We start from the raw sequence: 20637 nt of genomic DNA on the forward strand, positions 1-20637 counted from the left end.
ATCTGAACATAGAACTAATCTGGAAATTCACGGCTTGGGCTCTATTAAAGTACACTGAATCCAAATAAGCCTGAATACCCCAGACAAACAGATTCTAATCCAATTATGAATTTGAATTCTGTCTCTTGAGTCCATCTCTAGTTTTCAGTAACTGTTGACCAGGAGCTAGATTTGAAAAATAGGTTTAGACTCAAAATTCATTTGTTTCTTTTGAAAGAATTTTTCTTGCAATAACCAGTACTGTCTAAAGTTTCTGTGCATTTTCCTGACTAATAATATATAAATATACAAGTTTTTCCCACTAAGCCCTGGTAGAGTAACGCTTGTATGTACCTTTGAAGATTTGTAATAAATAACATTTGGCATTTTATAAATTAACAACAATACTGCTGGATACATCTGTTGGGTCCCATATCATGGTACCCAATCCTGCAGTTCTATACTCAGATGAGTAGTTTCACTGAGTTCAATGAAAATATTCACGGAATGGGTGCAAAATCAGGCCCATGGTTCACACAACTCATTGACCATGTATTTCATACATTTTAAGGACAGAGGCACAATTATCTAGTCTAACCCCCATAACACAAGCCATAGAATTGCAAAATTTCATTAGGAAAGTCAAGGATTATGGTAAATGGGCTTTAGCAAGTGGAATTTTCCGCTGATGGGAACAGACGGGATTTGCTTCTCAGTTGTTATGAACCCCGAAAAGCAACCCTTAAATCACCACTAAGAATGTGGGAAGGTATAAAAAAGCCGCACACAACCGATGGCAAGCTGCACAATGAAATATAGACATGTTTTTACAAGGAAAATATTCACAATTATATCATGATTTCCTGATCACTCCCCTTCCCCGTATCATTTGAGGGTTCCCATAGCTAGTATATAAATAAGCTTACAAACACGGATATTTTATTGCACAATTTGTATTCTGAATTCTCAAAGCATTACACACAGCCATTGAACATAGTGAATTAAAACTCAAAGTATTGTCTCATAATGAAATGGAGTGATCTCAATGAATGGGAGTCTTGGGCTGATGATTACACTGTTACTGCAGAGCTGGTTTTGCCTCATTATTTTGCCAGTCACCAAACAGAACTGTGGGCTATAGCTTTGCATGTTCTCTAAAACCAGTGGTTTTCAAATTTTTTTCTGGTGACCCAGTGAAGAAAATTGTTGATGCCTGCGACCCAACAGAGCTGGGAATGAGGGGTGGGGCCAAGAATGAGGAGTTCAGGGTGTGGGAGCTCTGGGCTGGGAGTGCAGGCTCTGGGGTGGAGCCAGGCATGAGGGGTTTGGGGTGCAGGAGGGGGCTCCAGATTTGAGGGGGGCTCAGGGGTGGGGAAGGGGACTGGGGCACGGGCTTACCTCTGGCGGCTCCCAGTCAGTGGGGCAGCCAGGGTGTAGAGGCAGGCTTCCCACATGTCCTGGCACCGCAGACCACACTGCACCCTGGAAGCAGCCAGCAGCAGATCTGGCTCCTACGCGGAGGCGCACAATTGGCTCTATGCAGCTCTCGCCCGCAGGCGCCGCCCGCCCCCCCCCAGCTCCCATTGGCTGGTAACCAGCCAATGGAAGTGCGGATCCGGTGCTCAGGCAGCATATTGAGGTCCTGCCCCACCTAGTAGGCGAACCTGCTGTTGGCCACTTCCGTGACACAGCGCTGTGTCAGAACAGGTAGGGACTAGCCTGCCTTAGCCTGGCAGCACCGCCAACTGGACTTTTGACAGCCCAGTCAGCGGTGCTGACCCAGTGCCTTACATTCCGTGACCCAGTACTTGTGACCCAGTACTAATTTAAAACCACAGCTCTAAAGAGTCTAGCAAAGGGAAAGGAACACACATGGTTTACATTTTTGAGGTTTCCAAAACCTGCAGTGGCTCCACTAAAATTCTGCCTTCCTTGAGGCATCTGAGACTAAGCATGAAGGCTTTGAAATGTCAACAAGCCCTCTCCTGTCAAGCCAAAAAAGATAGCCATTTGGGCTGGAATTTCACTGAACATCTGCATGATACCATCTCCAAAGGCAAGCAAGACAAATATCCTCTGACAGACATTTGTTGAGGATAATTTAATGTTTAGTTCTTCTGACTCAAGCATATTTGTACTCCAGGCAAATGCATATAATTCAGTCACATTAGAAAGGTTTATGACTGAGTCCCCAGTCTCAGCTACACCAGTGTCACAGCTTTTGAGAGAGAATCTAGAAGTTGATAGTAGCTGTACTTCAGGTCATATTCCATGTCATACCAATAATTCACTGAGGAGACAAGAGAGAGGAAAATTGTTATCATCTGGTGTTAGAAATGCCTTTTGGCCATATTCATATGCTGCTTTAGAAGGTAATGCAGGCACTCATTTCTCAAAACTGGATGAACTTTAAAAGAATCTCACCTCTGACTAGAGCCAAGCATAATGCAGGCAGGCAGTGAGTCAGCATCTGTTAAATAAACTCTGCCAGTGCACCTCAGTCCTTACTCACATTAACCCTCAAAATGCGAGTCCTGGGACTCTCCTGAGCAGACTTGCAAAACGTTTAGAAACAGAAAATGTGCGCTATGATCTAGGCCAAGAATACAAATTCATTTTAATTTATGATCTACTCTAGATTTGAACCTCTCTCTCCCCGCAGTTTTTAAAGGATGGTGCACTAACCCACCATTCTGCCTTGGTCATCATATGGAAAGTGTTTTAATTTTGCCTCTTAATTAAAATGAAAATTAATGCATCTTTTTACCATGCTACGGCAAGTACTAAAATAAATGCCTCCAATATCCGCAAGCGGTGTTATATATTTGCTTTCATAACTGGGTTGATGTTATTCAACATTCATCTGTTACTTATTTTTTCTCTGCATAGAAGGAGTTGCTCTGGCTATGGGAGAATAGATACAGTAAAGCCCTTTCTTGCATCCTGCAATACAGACAGTAATGGTATAGGCATAGAAGAGGAGAAAGGTTTGAAAGTCTGGAACTCTCTAAGCGGGTGGGTGGGAGGAGAGAGACACACACGAGGAGATTTTTGTTAAAAGGCAGAGACAACAAGTAACTTGTGTATTTGTTTGATTTTCTTTTATACAATAAAGACTCATTTTTACTGGTCTGATAATAACAGACACTAAAAATCCAAACTTCCTTGTGCAGTTTCTTTGCCTATGGTGTAGAGTCAGCCAATCTGCAGCCAGCAATCAAATAACCTGCTTAGCGCTCTCTAACAAAACAAACTACTACAGGGGTGGCTGTGTTTGGCTCTCTCTCTGCAGCCTCAAGGACTAGCTGATTTTTCCTACCTTCTTCACCCATTTCACTACATTCTTTAGAAATTCTATATAAAATATGGTCAGAATAGTCTTTGCAAGTAGGTAACACTATAGTCATGTGCCAAGATGGCTAACTCTACCAGGAATAAAGAAGAAAAGGCTATGTGAAAGTGCCCTTGTACCCAACCATGTTTTGCTGGAGAAAATGGACTATGCCATCATGGATTGAAAACATGTTTGTCCCTAACAGCTCTTCTTACCTGCTATACAACCATGTGACTGCTTAACATGATGAAACCAGAGAGAAGGGAGGTACAACATCTCACCAGCTTTCACTGTGCACCGCAAAGGCCTTGCATGGGCATACTCTGGATATTGTTCAAGATCTGGATTTAAAGGATCCAGTGGAATCCATGGCACCTGCAAGGAGAAGAGTATGTTGTATGTGCAGCATTTAACAAGATATAAAATGCTAGGGTCCCCCAGAAAATGGAGTTAATAAACAAAAAATTCACTTACTGAACTTGTAAATAAAATGTACCAGAAAATATATAGTTGTAAATCCTATAAAATCCACTTGACCATACAACAGGAATGCTCCTTTCTATAAGACATGGTGATGGATCCTTACATTTACCAAGTACTAACTGCAGACTCTGTTTTGGGCATACGAAAAGGGTTCTGATTGTTTGTGACAGAGGTTACATGGCAGGGAATGGACCTGGGATAGAAAATGGATGGGGGGAAAAAGAGCATACCTGAAGGATTGCTGAATGAAGACAGACATGGTTAGCCTATTGGTAGGAAGTATGAAGGTCAACAAAAGCAGAAGATAAGTTGAGCTTGGGTGAAACACATATGCCAAAATCAAGGAAAGAAGTGGGACCTCTAAACACTGAGGATGGGGTGGAAATTAAAGATAATCTAGGCATGGCCCAATACCTAAATGAATACTGTGCCTCAGATTTTTGTGGGAAACGAGGAGTTTAGGAGTAGTGCCAGGGTGGCTAGTGGAAACAAGGATATGGAAGTAGAAATTACCACATTTGTGGTGGAAGTTAAACTCAATCAGTTTAATGGGACCAAATCAGGGGTCTCAGATAGTTCCTTTAATATTCTTGAATGGAGGTTGACATACAAAATTGCAGGCCCAATGACAAGTATTTTTAATGAATATGTAAGATTGGGGCTTTTACCCTATGACTGGAGAATTGGTAATATGTCACTTGTTTCCCAGATCACTCTTTTCCCCTTTCTTAAAAATTATAGGCTTATTAGTTTAACCTGAATTGAATGCAAGGTCTTGGAACAAATTTTGAAAGATAATTAAGGACATAGAGGTAAACAATAATTGGGATAAAATACATCACGGTTTTACAAAAGGTAGATCATGCCACACCAACCTGATGTCTTTCTTTGAGAAGATAACTGATTTTTTTAGCCAAAGAACATGCAGATCTAATCTTTATGGATTTCAATAAGGCATTTGATAGAGTTCTACATGGGAAATTAGTTAAAGTATTAGAAGATGGGGATTAATATGAGAACTGAAAGGTGGATAAGAACGAAACCGCAAGCCCATGAGCAAGAATTTTTTATTAATCTGTAAACTCAGGGGTTGTACCGTATGACCGGAGAATTGCTAACATAGTTCGTATTTTTAAGAAAGGGAAAAAAGCAATTTGGGTAACTACAGGACTATTAGTTTGACATCTGTAGTATGCAAGGTCTTGGAAAAAATTCTGAAGGAGAAAATGGGTAAGGACATTGAGGTCAATGGTAATTGGGACAAAATACAACATGGTTTTACAAAAGGTAGATCATGCCAAACCAACCTGATCTCATTCTTTGAGAAGGTAACAGATTTTTTTTAGACAAAGGAAATGCCTTACTGAAATCGAGGTAAATTAGATCCACTGCATTTGATACGGTTCCACATGGGGAATTATTAGCTAAACTGGAAAAGATGGGGATCAACATGAAAATTGAAAGATGGATAAGGAACTGATTAAAGGAGAGACTAAAGGGTCACACTGAAAGGTGAACTGTCAGGCTGGAAGGAGGTTACTAGCGGAGTTCCTCAGGAATCGGTTTTTGGGACCAATCTTATTTAATCTTTTTATTACTGACCTTGGCACAAAAAGTGGGAATATGCTAATAAAGTTTGCCGATGACACAAAGCTGGGAGGTACTGCCAATACAGAGAAGGACCAGGATATCATACGGGAAGATCTGGATGACCTTGTAAACTGGAATAATAGTAATAGGATGAAATTTAATAGTGAAAAGTGCAAGGTCATGCATTTAGGGATTAATAACAAAAAAATTGTGTTATAAGCTGGGGATGCATCACTTGGAAGTAACAGAGAAGAAGAAGGACCTCAGAGTATTGGTTGATCACAGAATGACTATGAGCCGCCAATGTGATATGCCGTGAAAATACCTAATGCGGTCTTGGGATGCATCAGGCGAGGTATTTCCAGTAGAGATAAGGAGGTGTTAGTACTGCTTTACAAGGCATTGGTGAGACCTCATCTGGAATATTGTGTGCAGTTCTGGTCTCCCTTGTTTAAGAAGGATGAATTCAAACTGGAACAGGTACAGAGAAGGGCTACTAGGATGATCTGAGGAATGGAAAACCTGTCTTATGAAAGGAGACTCAAAGAGCTTGGCTTGTTTAGCCTAACCAAAAAAAGGTTGAGGAGAGATATTATTGCTCCCTATAAATATATCAGAGGGATAAATACCAAGGAAGGAGGGGAATTATTTAAGCTCAGTACGGACACAAGAACAAATGGATATAAACTGGCCATCAGGAAGTTTAGACTTGAAATTAGACAAAGGTTTCTACCATCAGAGGAGTGAAGTTCTGGAACAGCCTTCCAAGGGGAGTAGTGGGGGCAAAAGACGTATCTGGCTTCAAGATTAAGCTTGATAAGTTTATGGAGGAGATGGTATGATGGGATAGCCTAATTTTGGCAATTAATTGATCTTTGACTATTAGCAGTAAATATGCCCAATGGCCTGTGATGGGATGTAAGATGGGGTGGGATCTGAGTTACTACAGAGAATTCTTCCCAGGAGACAGGTTGGTGGGTCTTGTCAACATATGGCAGTTCAAATGACTGCCATATCTGGGGTCAGGAAGGAATTTCTCCCCCAGCTCAGATTGGTAAAGTCTCTGGGGGTTTTTCGCTTTCCTCTGCAGCGTGGGGCATGGGTCACGTGCTGGAGGATTCTCTGCACCCCGAAGTCTTTAAACCATGATTTGAGGACTTCAATAGCTCAGACATAGGTTAGGGGTTTGTTACAGGAGTGGGTGGGTGAGATTCTGTGGCCTGCGTTGTGCAGGAGGTCAGACTAGACGATCATAATGGTCCATCTGACCTTAATATCTATGAGTCTAACTGGTTAAAGGGGAGACAACAATGGGCCATACTGAAAGGTGAACTGTCCAGCTACAGGGATATTACTAGTGGAGTTCCCTAGGGATAAGTCTTGTGACCAATCTTATTTAACATTTTTATTAATGACTTTGGCACAAAAAGTGGATGCGCGCTAATAAAATTTGCAGATGACACAAAGTTGGGAGGTATTACCAATACGGAGAAGGACCAGAATATCATACAAGAAGATCTGAAGGACCTTCAAAATGGAAACAGAAATAGGATGAAATTTAATAGTGCAAAATGAAAGATCTTGTGCTTAGAACCTACCATCAAAAATTTTTGCTATAAGCTTGGGATGTATCAGTTGGAAGTGACTGAGGAGAAAGACCTGGGTATATTGGTTGATCACTGGATGATTATGAACCACCAGTGTGATGCAGTTATGAAAAAAGGCTAATGCAATCCTAGGATGCATCAAGCGAGGTATTTCCAGTAGAGACAGGAAGCGTTACTGCTATTACTGGTGAGACCTCATCTAGAATTGTGCGTGCGATTTTGGTCTCCCATGTTTAGGAAAGACGATTTCAAACTGAAACAGATGCAGAGAATGGCTACTACAGTGATCAGAGACATGGAAAGCCTATCTTATGAGAGGAAGCTGAAGGAGCTTGGCTTGTTTAGCCTAATCAAATAAAGGCGGAGGGGAGATTGATTGCTCTCTACATCACAAGGATAAATAAATACCAGGGAGGCAGAGGAGTTAAGTGCCAAAATTGACAAGAACAAATGATATAAACTGGTCATCAACAAGTTTAGGCTTGAAATTAAATGAAGGTTTCTAACCATCAGAGGAGTGAAATTCTGGAACAGCCTTACAAATGGAGCAGTAAGAGGCAAAAAAACCTAACTGGCTTCAAGACTGAGCTTAATGAATTTATGGAGGGGATGGCATGATGAGATGGTCTACAATGGCATGTGGCCCATTTGCAACTGCTAGTAGGAAAAATCCCCGATGGCTGGAAACGGGGCACTAGATGGGGGAGGGCTCTGAGTTTCTACAGAGAATTCTTCCCAGTGGACTAGTTGGTGGGTCTTGTCGACATACTCAGAGTTCAAATGACTGCCATATTTGGGGTCGAGAAGGAATTTCAGATTGGTAAAGACTCTGGGGGTTTTTCGCCTTCCTCTGCAGCACGGGACATCACGTCTCACTTAGTGATTTAAACTAGAGTAAATCGTGGATTCGCTGTAATTTGAAGTCTTTAAATCATGATTTGAGGACTTCACTAACTCAGCCAGAGGTCATGGTTCTATTATAGGATGGGGTGGGTGAAGTTCTGTGGCCTGTGACGTGTAGGAGGTCAGACTACATGATCACAATAGTGCCTTTTGGCCTTAAAAATCTATGAATTTAGAGCAACTGCATAATTTTATAACTGCAATCTTTATCCCTTCTTATTCTCCTTTTCGTCATTTCTAAAATTGAATTGTAAGCTCTATGTACTTATTAGCCTGCATTACCAGGATATCTAAACACTTCCTAATCTTTAACATATTAGCCCTCAACACCTCTGTGTATTACTACTGAAGTATTACTATTCTCATTTTACAGCTGAAGAACTGAGGTGCAAAGAGGCCGAGTGACTTGCCCAAGGTCACATATAACGTCTATGGTGGAATAGGAAACTGACCCAAGCCCCCCAAGCCCAGGCTAACACCCTAAGCACTGGGCAATACTTCCCCTCTTTGGGACAGAGATCTAGTATTTGTATAAGTTTTGTATGGTGTCTCCTTTCAATCATTCTGACCAAATAATTACTACTATGAAGAAAAAATGTTTCGTTTATAAGGATAACTACTATGTTTATGGCACCAGAACATTTTTTCTAGGATGAAATTCAACCCTCTGCAGAGGGCCAATGCAAGGTATGCACAGCAGTGAAATTCACCCTTGATGAGTTAAATTCCTTTATCTGGTATTATTTAAAAAGACTTTTAATGGATCTGTGTGTGTTCAACGCACAGAAGACATTATTTTGAAAGGCTATTCCTTTAACAGCTATTGATTTTAATGGTTCCAAGTGTGCAGTTAGAGTCTTCTTAGAAACAGGACATACTCAAATAATAACCACAGAAACTTTCAAGGAGTCACAGGCATGGTGGAATATCTGAAACTACTTTTGACTATTTTTTTAAATTGACAGGTTGACAAGTTGATGGTGTTCTTTTAATACAAAAATGTCATAAGTACCTTGTCTGCAGCCTTCTCATCCACAACCTGAAACGAACCATCTTCTGATATGCAATACGTCGCAGGTAGGTAGAGCTCTGAAAGTGTAGAGCATGGAAAGGGTTAAATGGCATTAATCTTAATAATAAATACAGAGTCCTAGTGACATAGTACATGACACTTTCACAGATGGACTCAAATATTAAGATTCCATCACACAACCACCATTTCGTTTTCTTTCCTCTGCTTCCTTCTTCCTTTTGTTCATTCCATGACCACATGTCCTTCAATTTCTGTCCTCCCTATTACCAGCTCTGCATTCCTCTATCACAATGTTCTCCAATGCCTCCCTTTTCTTGGGCTCTGTCCTCTCTTCCTTCAAATGAATTATTTTTTCCTTTTCCTCAACACACAAACGCCTACCTTCTCTTGATCCTACTTTGTTCCAATTACCATCCCATTTCCCTTTTCCAAGTCACAACTTCTCCCCATCTTACCCAGCATTCTATTCTCTGTCCTTTCTGCTTTGGTCATTCTACGAAGAGAGCTTTCATTGGAGTTCTTAATGACCTGTGGCTAACCTTTCACTTCTAATTTTATCTTATTTGACTTATCAGCCATTTTAGAAAACCTGGGCTTCTCTTCTTCATTGCTTCTGCACATGTGGTTTTCTAACTCTGCACTCCAATGCTGACTGCACTTTTGCTGATCTTTAGATATTATGATAATATATAAAAACAACACACACAAACTGGTATTAGTCCTTTATTAGGTTTACAAATCTAAAAGCTCAAAAGTCAGGGAGTAAAAAAAAAAATTAAGGTTCTTGTGAATAGGTTCACATAGCCCATCTTATATACCATATGGTGTGCACATTAATATTTATGTTAAATGTAAACTTGTAAAAGTAACAGAAATAGGAAATAAAAGCTATGGGTATTCTGGTCAAGCTAATGTTAGTATAAGAACCTTATTGTGTTCTTTGTTAGATTTCAGCATTTACATTTGTAACTTTAATTTTTCGCTAATGTACATATTTGTATTTAATTTCCCTGCTTTTTTCCAGAAAGAAAGTGAACCAGCAGGAGGAATCAAGAACTATTGCACATGAAGATCCTGCAAGCTTCACCACAGAGGAGATATTTTAATAATTCTAAAGCTGGAGGAATTCCAGCCAGTCCAACACTTAGAGCACAGATCCAGGTGCCAGATCCTCAGCTGGTATAAATCAGAGTAACTCCACTGAAGTCAATTTATACCAGCTGAGGATCCAGCCCCAAGAACAGAAATCTCTACTACTCCACATAGTAAGTATTTCATAATAGATTTCTATTCACTTTGCAAAACGTAACACTGAAAACGTTATCAGAACGTTATTCCTGTCTCTACATTTCATTAATTTGGTCACTTCTCTTTACACATTTATACACACTCTCAAACATGTACCATAGGGGATGAAGGGGCGATCACTTGGTGGATGCAGTAGAAAATGTTTCTCGCCGGAAATCACACAGTACAAGTTCTCATAGTGATCTTTATGTACTAAGATTGAGAAAGAAGAAAAGCACCACATCACAAATTGTAGCAAACTGAAAGTAACAGCTCTTATTGGCAGTGGTAGGCTGCTTCTTCCTTTTGTGGCCAGAGGAGAAAGAAATAATAATGAAATAATATTTCTTATGTATGCAGAACTTTTTATCCAAAAGGATTCCAAACTACTTCACCAGCAACATACAGAGAGCACTACAGAAAAACAGTCACTTCTGGTGTGGAACCTGGCAAGCAACCTGCACAGAAACACACTGATCAACAGTTTGAGGGCAGGCAGGAATTTTGGCTAGTGTCTCCTCTTATGAACATGTCCTGAGATCTTCAGTGTCCAAGGAGAGCAGACATTACCTCATTTTTTAAAAGTCTCATCCAAAATACCGCCACACAGAGCAAATTGCAAGGTACTCAATCTACCTCAGAAGAATACAGGGTTGAGTCAACAATTCCAGGAACTGAAACTGTGATTCCAGAGAATAAATGTATTTCAAATTTGATGACACCACTACTAAACCATCCATTTCTGCTCTGTTCTAAACTCAAAATCTCACAGAAAGGAGATGGCTAGGACAAAAAAAAGAAAAACAGGAGCCGCCATACCACCTCAGACCAGTAATATACCACCAAAACATACCACCTCAGACCAGTAATCTAGCAAGTCCAATATTCAACGAACTGTATGGGAGTTGCTAATAAACTGCAGAAGAGGAGGAAAACACCCATAATGTTATTAATTGTGCAAAGTTCTACTAGGGAAGGGAGAATCCTATCTGACCTTTATAACAATTAGCCTGAGCTATGAAGCATGAGACTGAAATTTGATGGCTTTACTTTAAACCAAGGTGCAAGATTTATAGGGCAGAAACTTTCAGTATTCCACCTGAAACAATAAGCCAGATGCACATACAGATACAGCAGCCACGTGCTAGGACAAGATGGGTAGGAAGAAAGATCATTACATATGAAGAAGTCAGTTAAAGTAGAACCTATCCATTAGGATCCCAAAAAGAGACCTACCCACCTTACCCCTCAAAACAAGTATGTCAAAATCTGAGCTGAGGGCACATACAAGACCTGACAGCATTATATGCTACGCACAGGATGTCACAGCAGCAGACTCGCCAAGCCAGAAATTCACAGCATCAGGCTTCTTTCCTGCAAAGGGAGGAAGAGGAAGTGATTTTTAACAGAAAATTAATTTGAATATTATGTTTAAAGAGCCACAGATGAAGATTTTTCTGCCAACTCAGTTTGTTTATATTCTCCACCCACCTGAGTATGTCAGCCTTGATTGCTAATAGCTAATAATTAGGAGGTCCTTCTAGATTGAAGGCTGTTGCAGAGACCCATCATACTAACTGATGGAGCATTATTCATCCCCAAGGCTGTGCTTATGACCTTCAGCTCACATTTTCTGGAGTCCTGGTTCCCCAATAAATAGCTCAAATCACAAAATAGCACTTCATGTACCAAAACCCCAAAGGGATCAGGAGAACCACATTAAAAGGAATGAATTATGCTCTAGCAGGAAAGTCAACTGTTACAAATAATCCTTTACTACCATAAGCAAGCACCTTCAACTACACAACAAGGGGTAGAAAGGTAATATTAAAGCAGCGTTCTAGAGTATTGTCTATAATAGGCTTTAAAAGAAAATTCCACTTTTGCTATCGGTTTAGCTCCACAGGTGGTAGCAACACCCTGAACAGTAGTGTAGACAGGGCCCCAGGAAGCCACCAACCTTTTTGCCACTTGTGGATAAAAATGATGTATATTAATACAATGGCACAGTTTCACACTCTATGAATCCGCTAAGCAAGCAAGCTGTTTTGGAGTCCTCCAATCCAAAGGGCAAGGTTAAGCTATTTTACTACCTCCCTCCTTCCTGAATTGACAAAGCCATACTAACCTGTGCCAATTAGAAAGATAACAAAAATATTTGGCATGTAAACATCACAGAAGTTTAAAGTGCTATCTAAGTATTCACTGATTGCAGGGGGTGTTTACCGAGTGCCTCACTCATCCACGGTACCTCAGGCTCCACATCACCTAAAAGTTCAGGGAACTCCTCAGTCAGGTTTGAACACTGCTTCTGCACATAGAACACACTTGGAGAGATCACTTTCTTCTCCACAATGTCCAAGAAGTTGCTGAAAAGCATGTGCCGCTCCTCCGGCATGACAAACCGGTCCTGATAAACAGCATCGGCATAACCATTTGGCGTCACTGCCACACTCACCATCTTGGAGCCTGCTACCTTCCTGCAAAATATATCTGAGGTTCAGAGCCAATCGAGGAATCTACAAACATATACTTTAGACAATTTTTTAAAATCACAATTTGCTGTGCAGATGTACTGAGAAATCCTCTCTCTTGGACATTGAAGTTTCAATTACTGAATTATTTCATGTCCACACCTGTTTTAAAAAAAAAAAAAAAGAGAGAGAGAGGTGCTTAGGTTTTGGGGTTTTTTTTAATAATCATAACTAATGTCACCAGGGCCAATTGAGGCAATGCTGCCAAACCTACAGCCACAGAAAACCCATCCCAATCAGAATGAAGTGCCAGTACGTTTCTGCTCATGTGCCACAGTCACAAGGTGTGCAGCTCTGACTGCTTTGTGCTGAATGAGTGCTTTAGTGAAAATCTGGATTCTGGTGGGGAACCAAGACATCACTATCTATTGCAGCCCTGACTGGGGCACTCTGCATGTTCCTCCTGTTTAACAAGAAGCCCGCAAATACCATTTTCCTATCTCTTTCTCTCCCCCCACACACAAGTTCTGGCACACAAAACCAAATCTCCCATATCCTTTCATGGAACTAAGTATAGTACAGTAGTTGGGGGAAGAAAGTAACTTCTGAATTTTGGGTGCTGCAGCTGGGATGCCCAACAGAAGTCTTCACATAGGATTCCAGGTTCATTTGAGCCAGTCTTAACAATTTAAAAAAAAACCAACAAGAAGCTCTCTTCTGATGGTTTGTAATGTTCAGCTGAGCTACTGCCTAGCTTCAAAATGGATTCCTACCTGAGATAGGTTAACGTCCACTTCTTCAGAGCTGGCCAGTGACCGAAGGCATTCTGAATTATACATGGTTTGTTTGGACAGACCCATTCCCGATAAAATTCCAGCGGAGACAGATGGCTATCTAGGTATGGCACAGATTCTGTCAGTCCCAACTCTGCCCAGACAAAGAAAACTCAATCTTACAGAAATCTTGAAAGCAGTTCAAGCCACTTTAAACCATCTCTACAATGTACTAATCAATTTTAAAACAAGTTAGAAAGTTTCCCCAGTGTAGACAGGACCATGGAGACTACACATCCCTACATTCAGTGCTCCAGCTTAGAACTGGTCATGCTGTATGCTGGAACCTGTAGTCTCCAGGTGTCAAAACCCCACATACTGATGAGGTGGTCTTCACGGTCAGACTCAGCACATGCAAAGCCACACAACTGGCCACAACTTGTTTCAGCCTATCGGTTGCTGTGATTCATCTCCCATGTGACAATACTTCACACAGACAAAAGACCATGTGAAGCTAAAGGAAGGAAACAGCACCAACAGCATCCGATGAAGTGAGCTGTAGCTCACGAAAGCTTATGCTCCAATAAATTTGTTAGTCTCTAAGGTGCCACAAGTACTCCTTTTCTTTTTGTGAATACAGACTAACACGGCTGCTACTCTGAAACCAGCACCAACAGTGGGGCTCATACAACAAAGATCAACAAAGATGCCTAGAGATAGCCTCACCTTCAGAAACATTCATCACCTCTTATCAGATGACTTTCATTTAGGTGCCTAAATGTAATTTAGAGACCTGACTTTAAGACCATTTTGCAAACTGGGTGCCTAAAAATCATTATTGTCTACACAAATAAATATATAATACATGCTCTGCTGTCAAACAGATCTTTAGGTTTTTTTTATTTTAGAGATTACATTAAACCAAAAGCAGAACATAGGAGAACCATCTCTAAACACGATGTTTTTCAAAGTTTCCCACATGGCAGTAACCAGCAGCGGATTTTTTTAACAGCTGGATTTGTGCACTGCTTTGCTTCTCCACAACGTACGACAAAGGCCCCAAAGCTGTTCTCCCCACTTCCTCGTCTGCTAAGTTTGCACCTTTAGTAGCATCCGGAATGTAAAGTCCGGCCTTCCCTGATTTTGTGCAAGACCTCGGGGGGGGGGGGGGAGAAGGGGGCTCGGGGAGGTTTATTACTGGCTCTCCCACCTTCACTACCGGGCCAGGGGCTGCCCATAGACTCACAGAGCCAGGGGGCTAGAGGGGACCGCAACGGTCACCGAGTCCGAGTCCCTCACTAACTGTCTTTCTCCAACGTGTCCGCTGGGCACTGGCGCGAAGGGAGGGGGACGGACAGACCAACCCCCCCCCCCCCCCAGCTGCCGAGCGCTGGGACTCAAACCCCTTCCCGGCGCTGGCCGGGGCGGTTCCCCTTCCCTCGCCTTGCGGGCGCCACAGAGCCCGTCCCTCTCAAGGCCGCGTGAGGTGAGGCGAGGCGAGGCACGGACACGCCCCTCCCCCTGCGCAGGGGGCCCCGGGCTGGCGGGGCCGCGCCACCAGGGAGCTCCCAGCCCTCAGGGCGAGGGCAGCCGATCAGGGCCCGGCTCCCTCGCGCTCACCCCGGGCCTGCGACGGGAATGCCGCCAGGCACCTTCGCACCGCCCGCAGCGCCGGCGCCTCCGCCTCCCCTTCCCCACCCGCCATCCCGAGGCAACCGCCGCCGCCCGCCGGCCGGACTGACGTCGCCCCTGACGTAGTCACGCACCTCGACGCAACGTGCCGCTCGGCGGCTAACGAGCATGCTCAGTAACATCTGCTGAAGCCGCTGCCCTCGCTCTGCCCTTACTTGGGATGCCACGTGCTCAAGGGGCAGGGCCGGGGTGGAGTCTGTGCCCGGCCAACTGAGCGCGCGCGTGAGTCAAACAGCTGGAGGCAGGGGAAGGACCGGGGCCAAGGGGCGGGTGCCCGGTTCGAGGATGGGGATGGGGATGGGCTGGCAGGCAGGGGCAGAGGGGATAAAGTTACCCCAGCTGGGGTGAGCCTTCTGCCCTGGCTGCAAAAGAAGGGCGCATCTCAGCACCAGTTTCCCAGGGTGGGGTTGTTAAAGGCATGGTTTGGATTGAGCTGCTAAAGGAGATCGGTCTGAGTGATGTATTTTACATGCGGCCACACCCTTGAAAATTAGAATTGTCACAGGTGGTTATACTAGTATCAGAGGGGTAGCTAGCCCTGTTACTCTGGATCTGTAAAAGCTGCAATCTCTGTAATCTCTCCTCTGCTTTTTCCACCAAATGCATCCGATGAAGTGAACTGTAGCTCACGAAAGCTTATGCTCTAATAAATTTGTTAGTCTCTAAGGTGCCACGGGTACTCCTTTTCTTTTTGTAAAAACTGCAAAGAGTCCTGGGGCACCTTATAGACTAACAGACATAGTGGAGCATAAACTTTTGTGGGTGAATACCCCCTTCGTCAGATGCATGCACAAAAGTTTATGCTCCACTATGTCTGTTAGTCTATAAGGTGGCCCAGGACTCTTTGCTGTGGTTGTACTAGTGTTTAAACAAAATACCGTAGCAGTTCCTATACCCGCATAAAGCCCCACAGGCATTTGCTGAGCTGAGCTACTGTTCTGGTTGTCTGAACTGAACGGCTTTGTCTTTATAATCCACCGCAGACTGTGGGTTCACTTATTTACTTTTTCAAATGTTGTTTTTATTGCTGCCTCTTAGCCCTTCATTTACCTCTGTTAACATTGTGAAGAGGGAGGTTATTGTGCTATTTAACTTATATTTTTGATAGCAAATAATCATTGAAAGTATTAATAGTTGCTTGCTAATAGCCTCTGCAGTGACAGCTCATAGTGTTTCCACTATAATGCTTCTTGGTTATATTGCCATAGTAGTTTTTAATTCTAAACCTACATTTTTGAGAGAAGTTTCTTGTACACAAATTTATTCTTTGGGATCATATGACATCAAGGCTGACTGATTTCCTTGGTTAATGTCAAAACTTCTCCAGTTTCGCTTGATCCACCAACAGGGATTGCCTTTGTCAATTGTTATTTTGCCTCTTTATCAAGCACCCTAGTGCTTTTTCACATGTACGTAGAACTTGGTTCCTAAATATTCACTCCAGGCCTGATTTTTAAAAGTTGAAAGCACCTGGATGCTTTTGAAAATCCTGCTAGTCACCTAAAGACCTTCAAAAATCTGGTTCTAAGGGCAATCGTGTATGAAATCCTTCTCAGAGGCAAATTTCTATTGTAATTTTTATTAAATATAGGTGCACAACCCCAAAATAGCTTAAGAACCACAAGAATTCAAAAATCATGAGTTATGCATCCAAATGTAATTAAATTAATAAACAAATACATTGAGGTTTTTTTTAATTTGCCATTTTGTTTCTGAGCCCTAAGGGCACACTAGCTTCATACTTTTGCTGTTACCTTTCCCAAAGAATCCATATACACCTAAAATGGTTGTACATTCCTGTAACATTCAATACCATTTTGGACTTTTTCAGTAACATGTGAATCCCCCCCTTGCTTTGTAATTGAAAACTTATTAAAAATCCTTATTTCTGTAAGTAACTCCCCATCCTGTGAAGTGCACACCACGATCCTATTACTCCTTTGTATTCGTTGGCCGGGTGAACATAGTGCTGACCTCACCTAGTTTGCCTTTTGGTGAAACTAAAGTGCCCTGTCCCCACTATGTTTTTACAGTGGGATAGCTAATGCATGTTAGGTTTCAGAGTAGCAGCCATGTTAGTCTGTATTCACAAAAAGAAAAGGAGTACTTGTAGCACCTTAGAGACTAACAAATTTATTTGCGCATAAGCTTTCGTGATTTACAGCTCACTTCATTGGATGCATGTCAAGGTTCCTTCCCCACTCTGAACTCTAGGGTACAGATGTGGGGACCTGCATGAAAACCCCCCTAAGCTTATTTTTACTAGCTTAGGTTAAAACTTCCCCAAGATACAAACTATTTTACCTTTTGCCCTTGGACTTTATTGCCGCCACCACCAAGCGTCTAACAGGGAAAGAGCCCGCTTGGAAACATCTTTCCCCCCAAAATCTTCCCAAATCCTACACCCCCTTTCCTGGGGAAGGCTTGATAAAAATCCTCCCCAATTTGCATAGGTGAACACAGACCCAAACCCTTGGATCTTAAGAATAATGAAAAAGCAATCAGGTTCTTAGAAGAAGAATTTTAATTGAAGAAAAAGTTAAAGAATCACCTCTGTAAAATCAGGATGGTAAATACCTTACAGGGTAATCAGATTCAAAACAGAGAATCCCCTCTAGGCAAAACCTTAAGTTACAAAAAGGCACAAAAACAGGAATATACATTCCATTCAGCACAACTTATTTTATCAGCCATTTAAACAAAACAGAATCTAACGCCTATCTATCTAGCTAGATTACTTACTAAATTCTAAGACTCCATTCCTTTTCTGTTCCCAGCAAAAGCATCACAAAGACAGAGAGCCTTTGTTTCTACCCCCCTCCAGCTTTGAAAGTATCTTGTCTCCTCATTGGTCATTTTGGTCAGGTGCCAGTGAGGTTATCCTAGCTTCTTAACTCTTTACAGCTGAAAGGGTTTTTCCCCTGGCCAGGAGGGATTTTAAAGGTGTTTACCCTTCCCTTTATATTTATGACATGCCCCCCCCCCCAAATCACAGATAGGGTGAAACGCTGGCTGTGATTTCTTCCTGGAGCTCTAGGAGAAAACAGAGTTAATAAGACATATGCACCTCTAAATATACTACCAAGTATATAAAGACTAACAATATTTTCCACATCTCAAGGACGATTTTTAACCAGTTGATTCTGGGAAACTTTCACGGGAGAGTGCATCAGCCACTTTGTTAGAAGCTCCTGAGATGTGTTGGATGTCGAAATCAAAATCTTGGAGAGCTAAACTCCACCAAATAAGTTTTTTGTTATTTCCCATGGCGGTATGAAGCCACTGTAGCGCAGCATGGTCAGTTTGCAGGTGGAGACTCCGTCCCCAAACATATGGGCATAGCTTTTCCAGAGTGTAGACAATGGTGTAAGCTGTACCTCACGAAAGCTTATGCTCAAAATAAATTTGTTAGTCTCTAAGGTGCCACAAGTACTCCTTTTCTTAATGCATGTTAGTTACCCTACAGTATAAACTCACATTTTCTTAGCACTGAGGACACAGACTATAATGCTGACTTAGATGTTAAATGAACTATTATTAATAGCTTGACAATGCTGATACTGATTGTGTGGCTAACATTGCTCCTTCACCATTAATAGTATTTGCAGCTGAATGCCCCCCACCCCACCCATTTTTGTGGGAGTCATGGAAAACTAGTTAAAATATTTTAAACTCAAGGAATTAAGAGGCTTCTCCCTCCACCCCCCTTAACTTTTTTTGTTCCCTTCCCTTTCCTTATTAAGGGCTTGTCTACATGGAGGAACAATAAAGGTGTGAAATTAAGGCACTATAACTTATGTGTATTAACTCTCTTTGGATATAGCTACACAGCAAAGAAAAAGCCATGGGTGGCCCATGCCAGCCAACATGTGCTTGGGCCGTGGGGTTGTTTCATTGCTGTGTAGAGTTTCAGGCTCAGGCTGGAGCCCGAGCTCTGGGACTGGGCTGGGTGGGAGAATCCTTGAGCTCAGAAGTCTACACAGCAATGAAACAACCCCGCAGCCCAAGCCCTGCAAGCCCGATTAGACTGGCACAGGCCAGCCATGGTGTTTTTCTTTACTGTGTAGACATACCCTACGCAGATTCTCTCATTCAGAAGTAAAGTTGCTTTCGTTTTGGCAACGTCAGTCAGAGTGACCATAGAAGACTGCAGGAGTCCTTCCCCCAAACACTGTTAACCATTGAGGCCTTGACCTGTCTTTTTAAGTATTCTAGAGTCAAGGTGTTACCCACATTTGATATTTTAAGTCCAAAGAGAAGGAGCAAAGCAGTGGAGCACTCAACTTCCATGAGTGATACCTTGTGTAGAAAAGCCTTTGCAATATTTCACAGGTATCAGTTTTGGCCTGACAAAGTTTCAATACCTGAGTTAAGGTTAACATTTAATGGGATCTTGCTCCTTCTCTCTGCTCTGTGCTGGTCAGGACAGCTTTCATGAGCAGGAAAATGAAGGCCTGATAGCATCATGGTAGATCCTGCAGTGCATGCGGACAGGATGGATTTGTTTTAAATCAAATTGATTTAACTCATGATTTAAATCACTAGTCAGGAAGACTCGATTTAATCATGGATTTCTACATAAAAGTGCATTCTTATTGCTTGTTATAACCTTAATACATATTCTTCACAGCTCAGTGATAGATGTAGGTTTCATTTTTAGAAGGTACACACTATACATTTTTAAGTGATTTATTTTGAAAACTTTTCAGATTAGTTTTTAGCTATATCAGAAAATGAATGATTGGTTGGTTATTTCATTTACCAAAGGTAATTGAAGCAGATATTTATGAAGTCATTGGGAGTTGAACTATCTCCAGTTCAACAGGTTAATCATTAATATTTGGAGGATTTTCTTGCCATGCTGTATTAGGAGGAGATCACCACCAGACAGACATTTAAATTGTTTGATTTAACTAAAACAACAATGTTATGTATTCTGGATTTTTTTCTTCAACAGCAAACATTTAATATTTTAACAAAACAAGCATATGAATTTTTGAATTTAGTTAAACATTCAAGTTTTTTAAAATCAGGTTTGTTTTTGTTAAAATTGTTTTTAACTAAAATAGTTAAATGAAATATTTAAAAAACAAATTAAATCAACTATGTCAGCCAGGTCCACATGAGAAGCTTAAAATATTGGCTTCTGCAGCTAACTCAGTCGTCGTCACCTTCATTTTCCTGTTTGTTCATAATCTGGGAAAGAAAAACAAGCTTTCCTGATTTTTCAGGTCCCAAACGATTTCTCAATTTGGACTGAATTAGTCCAAAGGAAGAATATATTCTTTCTACACCGGCAGAAGAAGCTACTGCTGTTAAAAGTGAGATTATCACTTCAACATTCTCTGTCTACAAGTGCTTAAGTGACTTCCACCACTTCACTGGTGTGCCTTTCTTTAAATCATCATCATCATCATCATCAAACATATTTCTTGAATGGTTCACCCTTCGCTCTGAAGTTTATTATAGTTGACATTATGGA

The 20637-nt window shown here is 41.7% G+C and overlaps 1 protein-coding gene across 6 annotated transcripts; it reads right to left on the reverse strand.

The window, feature by feature from the left end:
* Nucleotides 1-916: 916 nt before the first annotated feature.
* Nucleotides 917-15208, reverse strand: JMJD7 (jumonji domain containing 7). 6 transcript variants are annotated; one of them, XM_043516520.1, is made up of 9 exons: nucleotides 14907-14961; nucleotides 14190-14237; nucleotides 13464-13617; nucleotides 12443-12696; nucleotides 11534-11590; nucleotides 10334-10429; nucleotides 8909-8985; nucleotides 3529-3688; nucleotides 917-2269 (listed from the first exon to the last, which is right to left on the reverse strand). In XM_043516520.1, exons 2-9 carry the CDS (start codon nucleotides 14203-14205, stop codon nucleotides 2181-2183), a joined length of 903 nt encoding a protein of 300 aa, XP_043372455.1. In that variant the 5' UTR covers nucleotides 14206-14237; nucleotides 14907-14961; the 3' UTR covers nucleotides 917-2180. The 6 variants fall into 6 exon arrangements, with proteins under 6 accessions (XP_043372455.1, XP_038261909.1, XP_043372456.1 ...); XM_038405981.2 differs by lacking the exons at nucleotides 14190-14237; nucleotides 14907-14961 and adding an exon at nucleotides 15084-15208; XM_043516521.1 differs by lacking the exons at nucleotides 14190-14237; nucleotides 14907-14961 and adding an exon at nucleotides 15162-15200.
* Between the last annotated feature and the right edge of the window lie 5429 nt (nucleotides 15209-20637).

This window comes from Dermochelys coriacea, chromosome 6 (assembly GCF_009764565.3).
Source record: "Dermochelys coriacea isolate rDerCor1 chromosome 6, rDerCor1.pri.v4, whole genome shotgun sequence".
Lineage (NCBI taxonomy): Eukaryota > Metazoa > Chordata > Testudines > Dermochelyidae > Dermochelys > Dermochelys coriacea.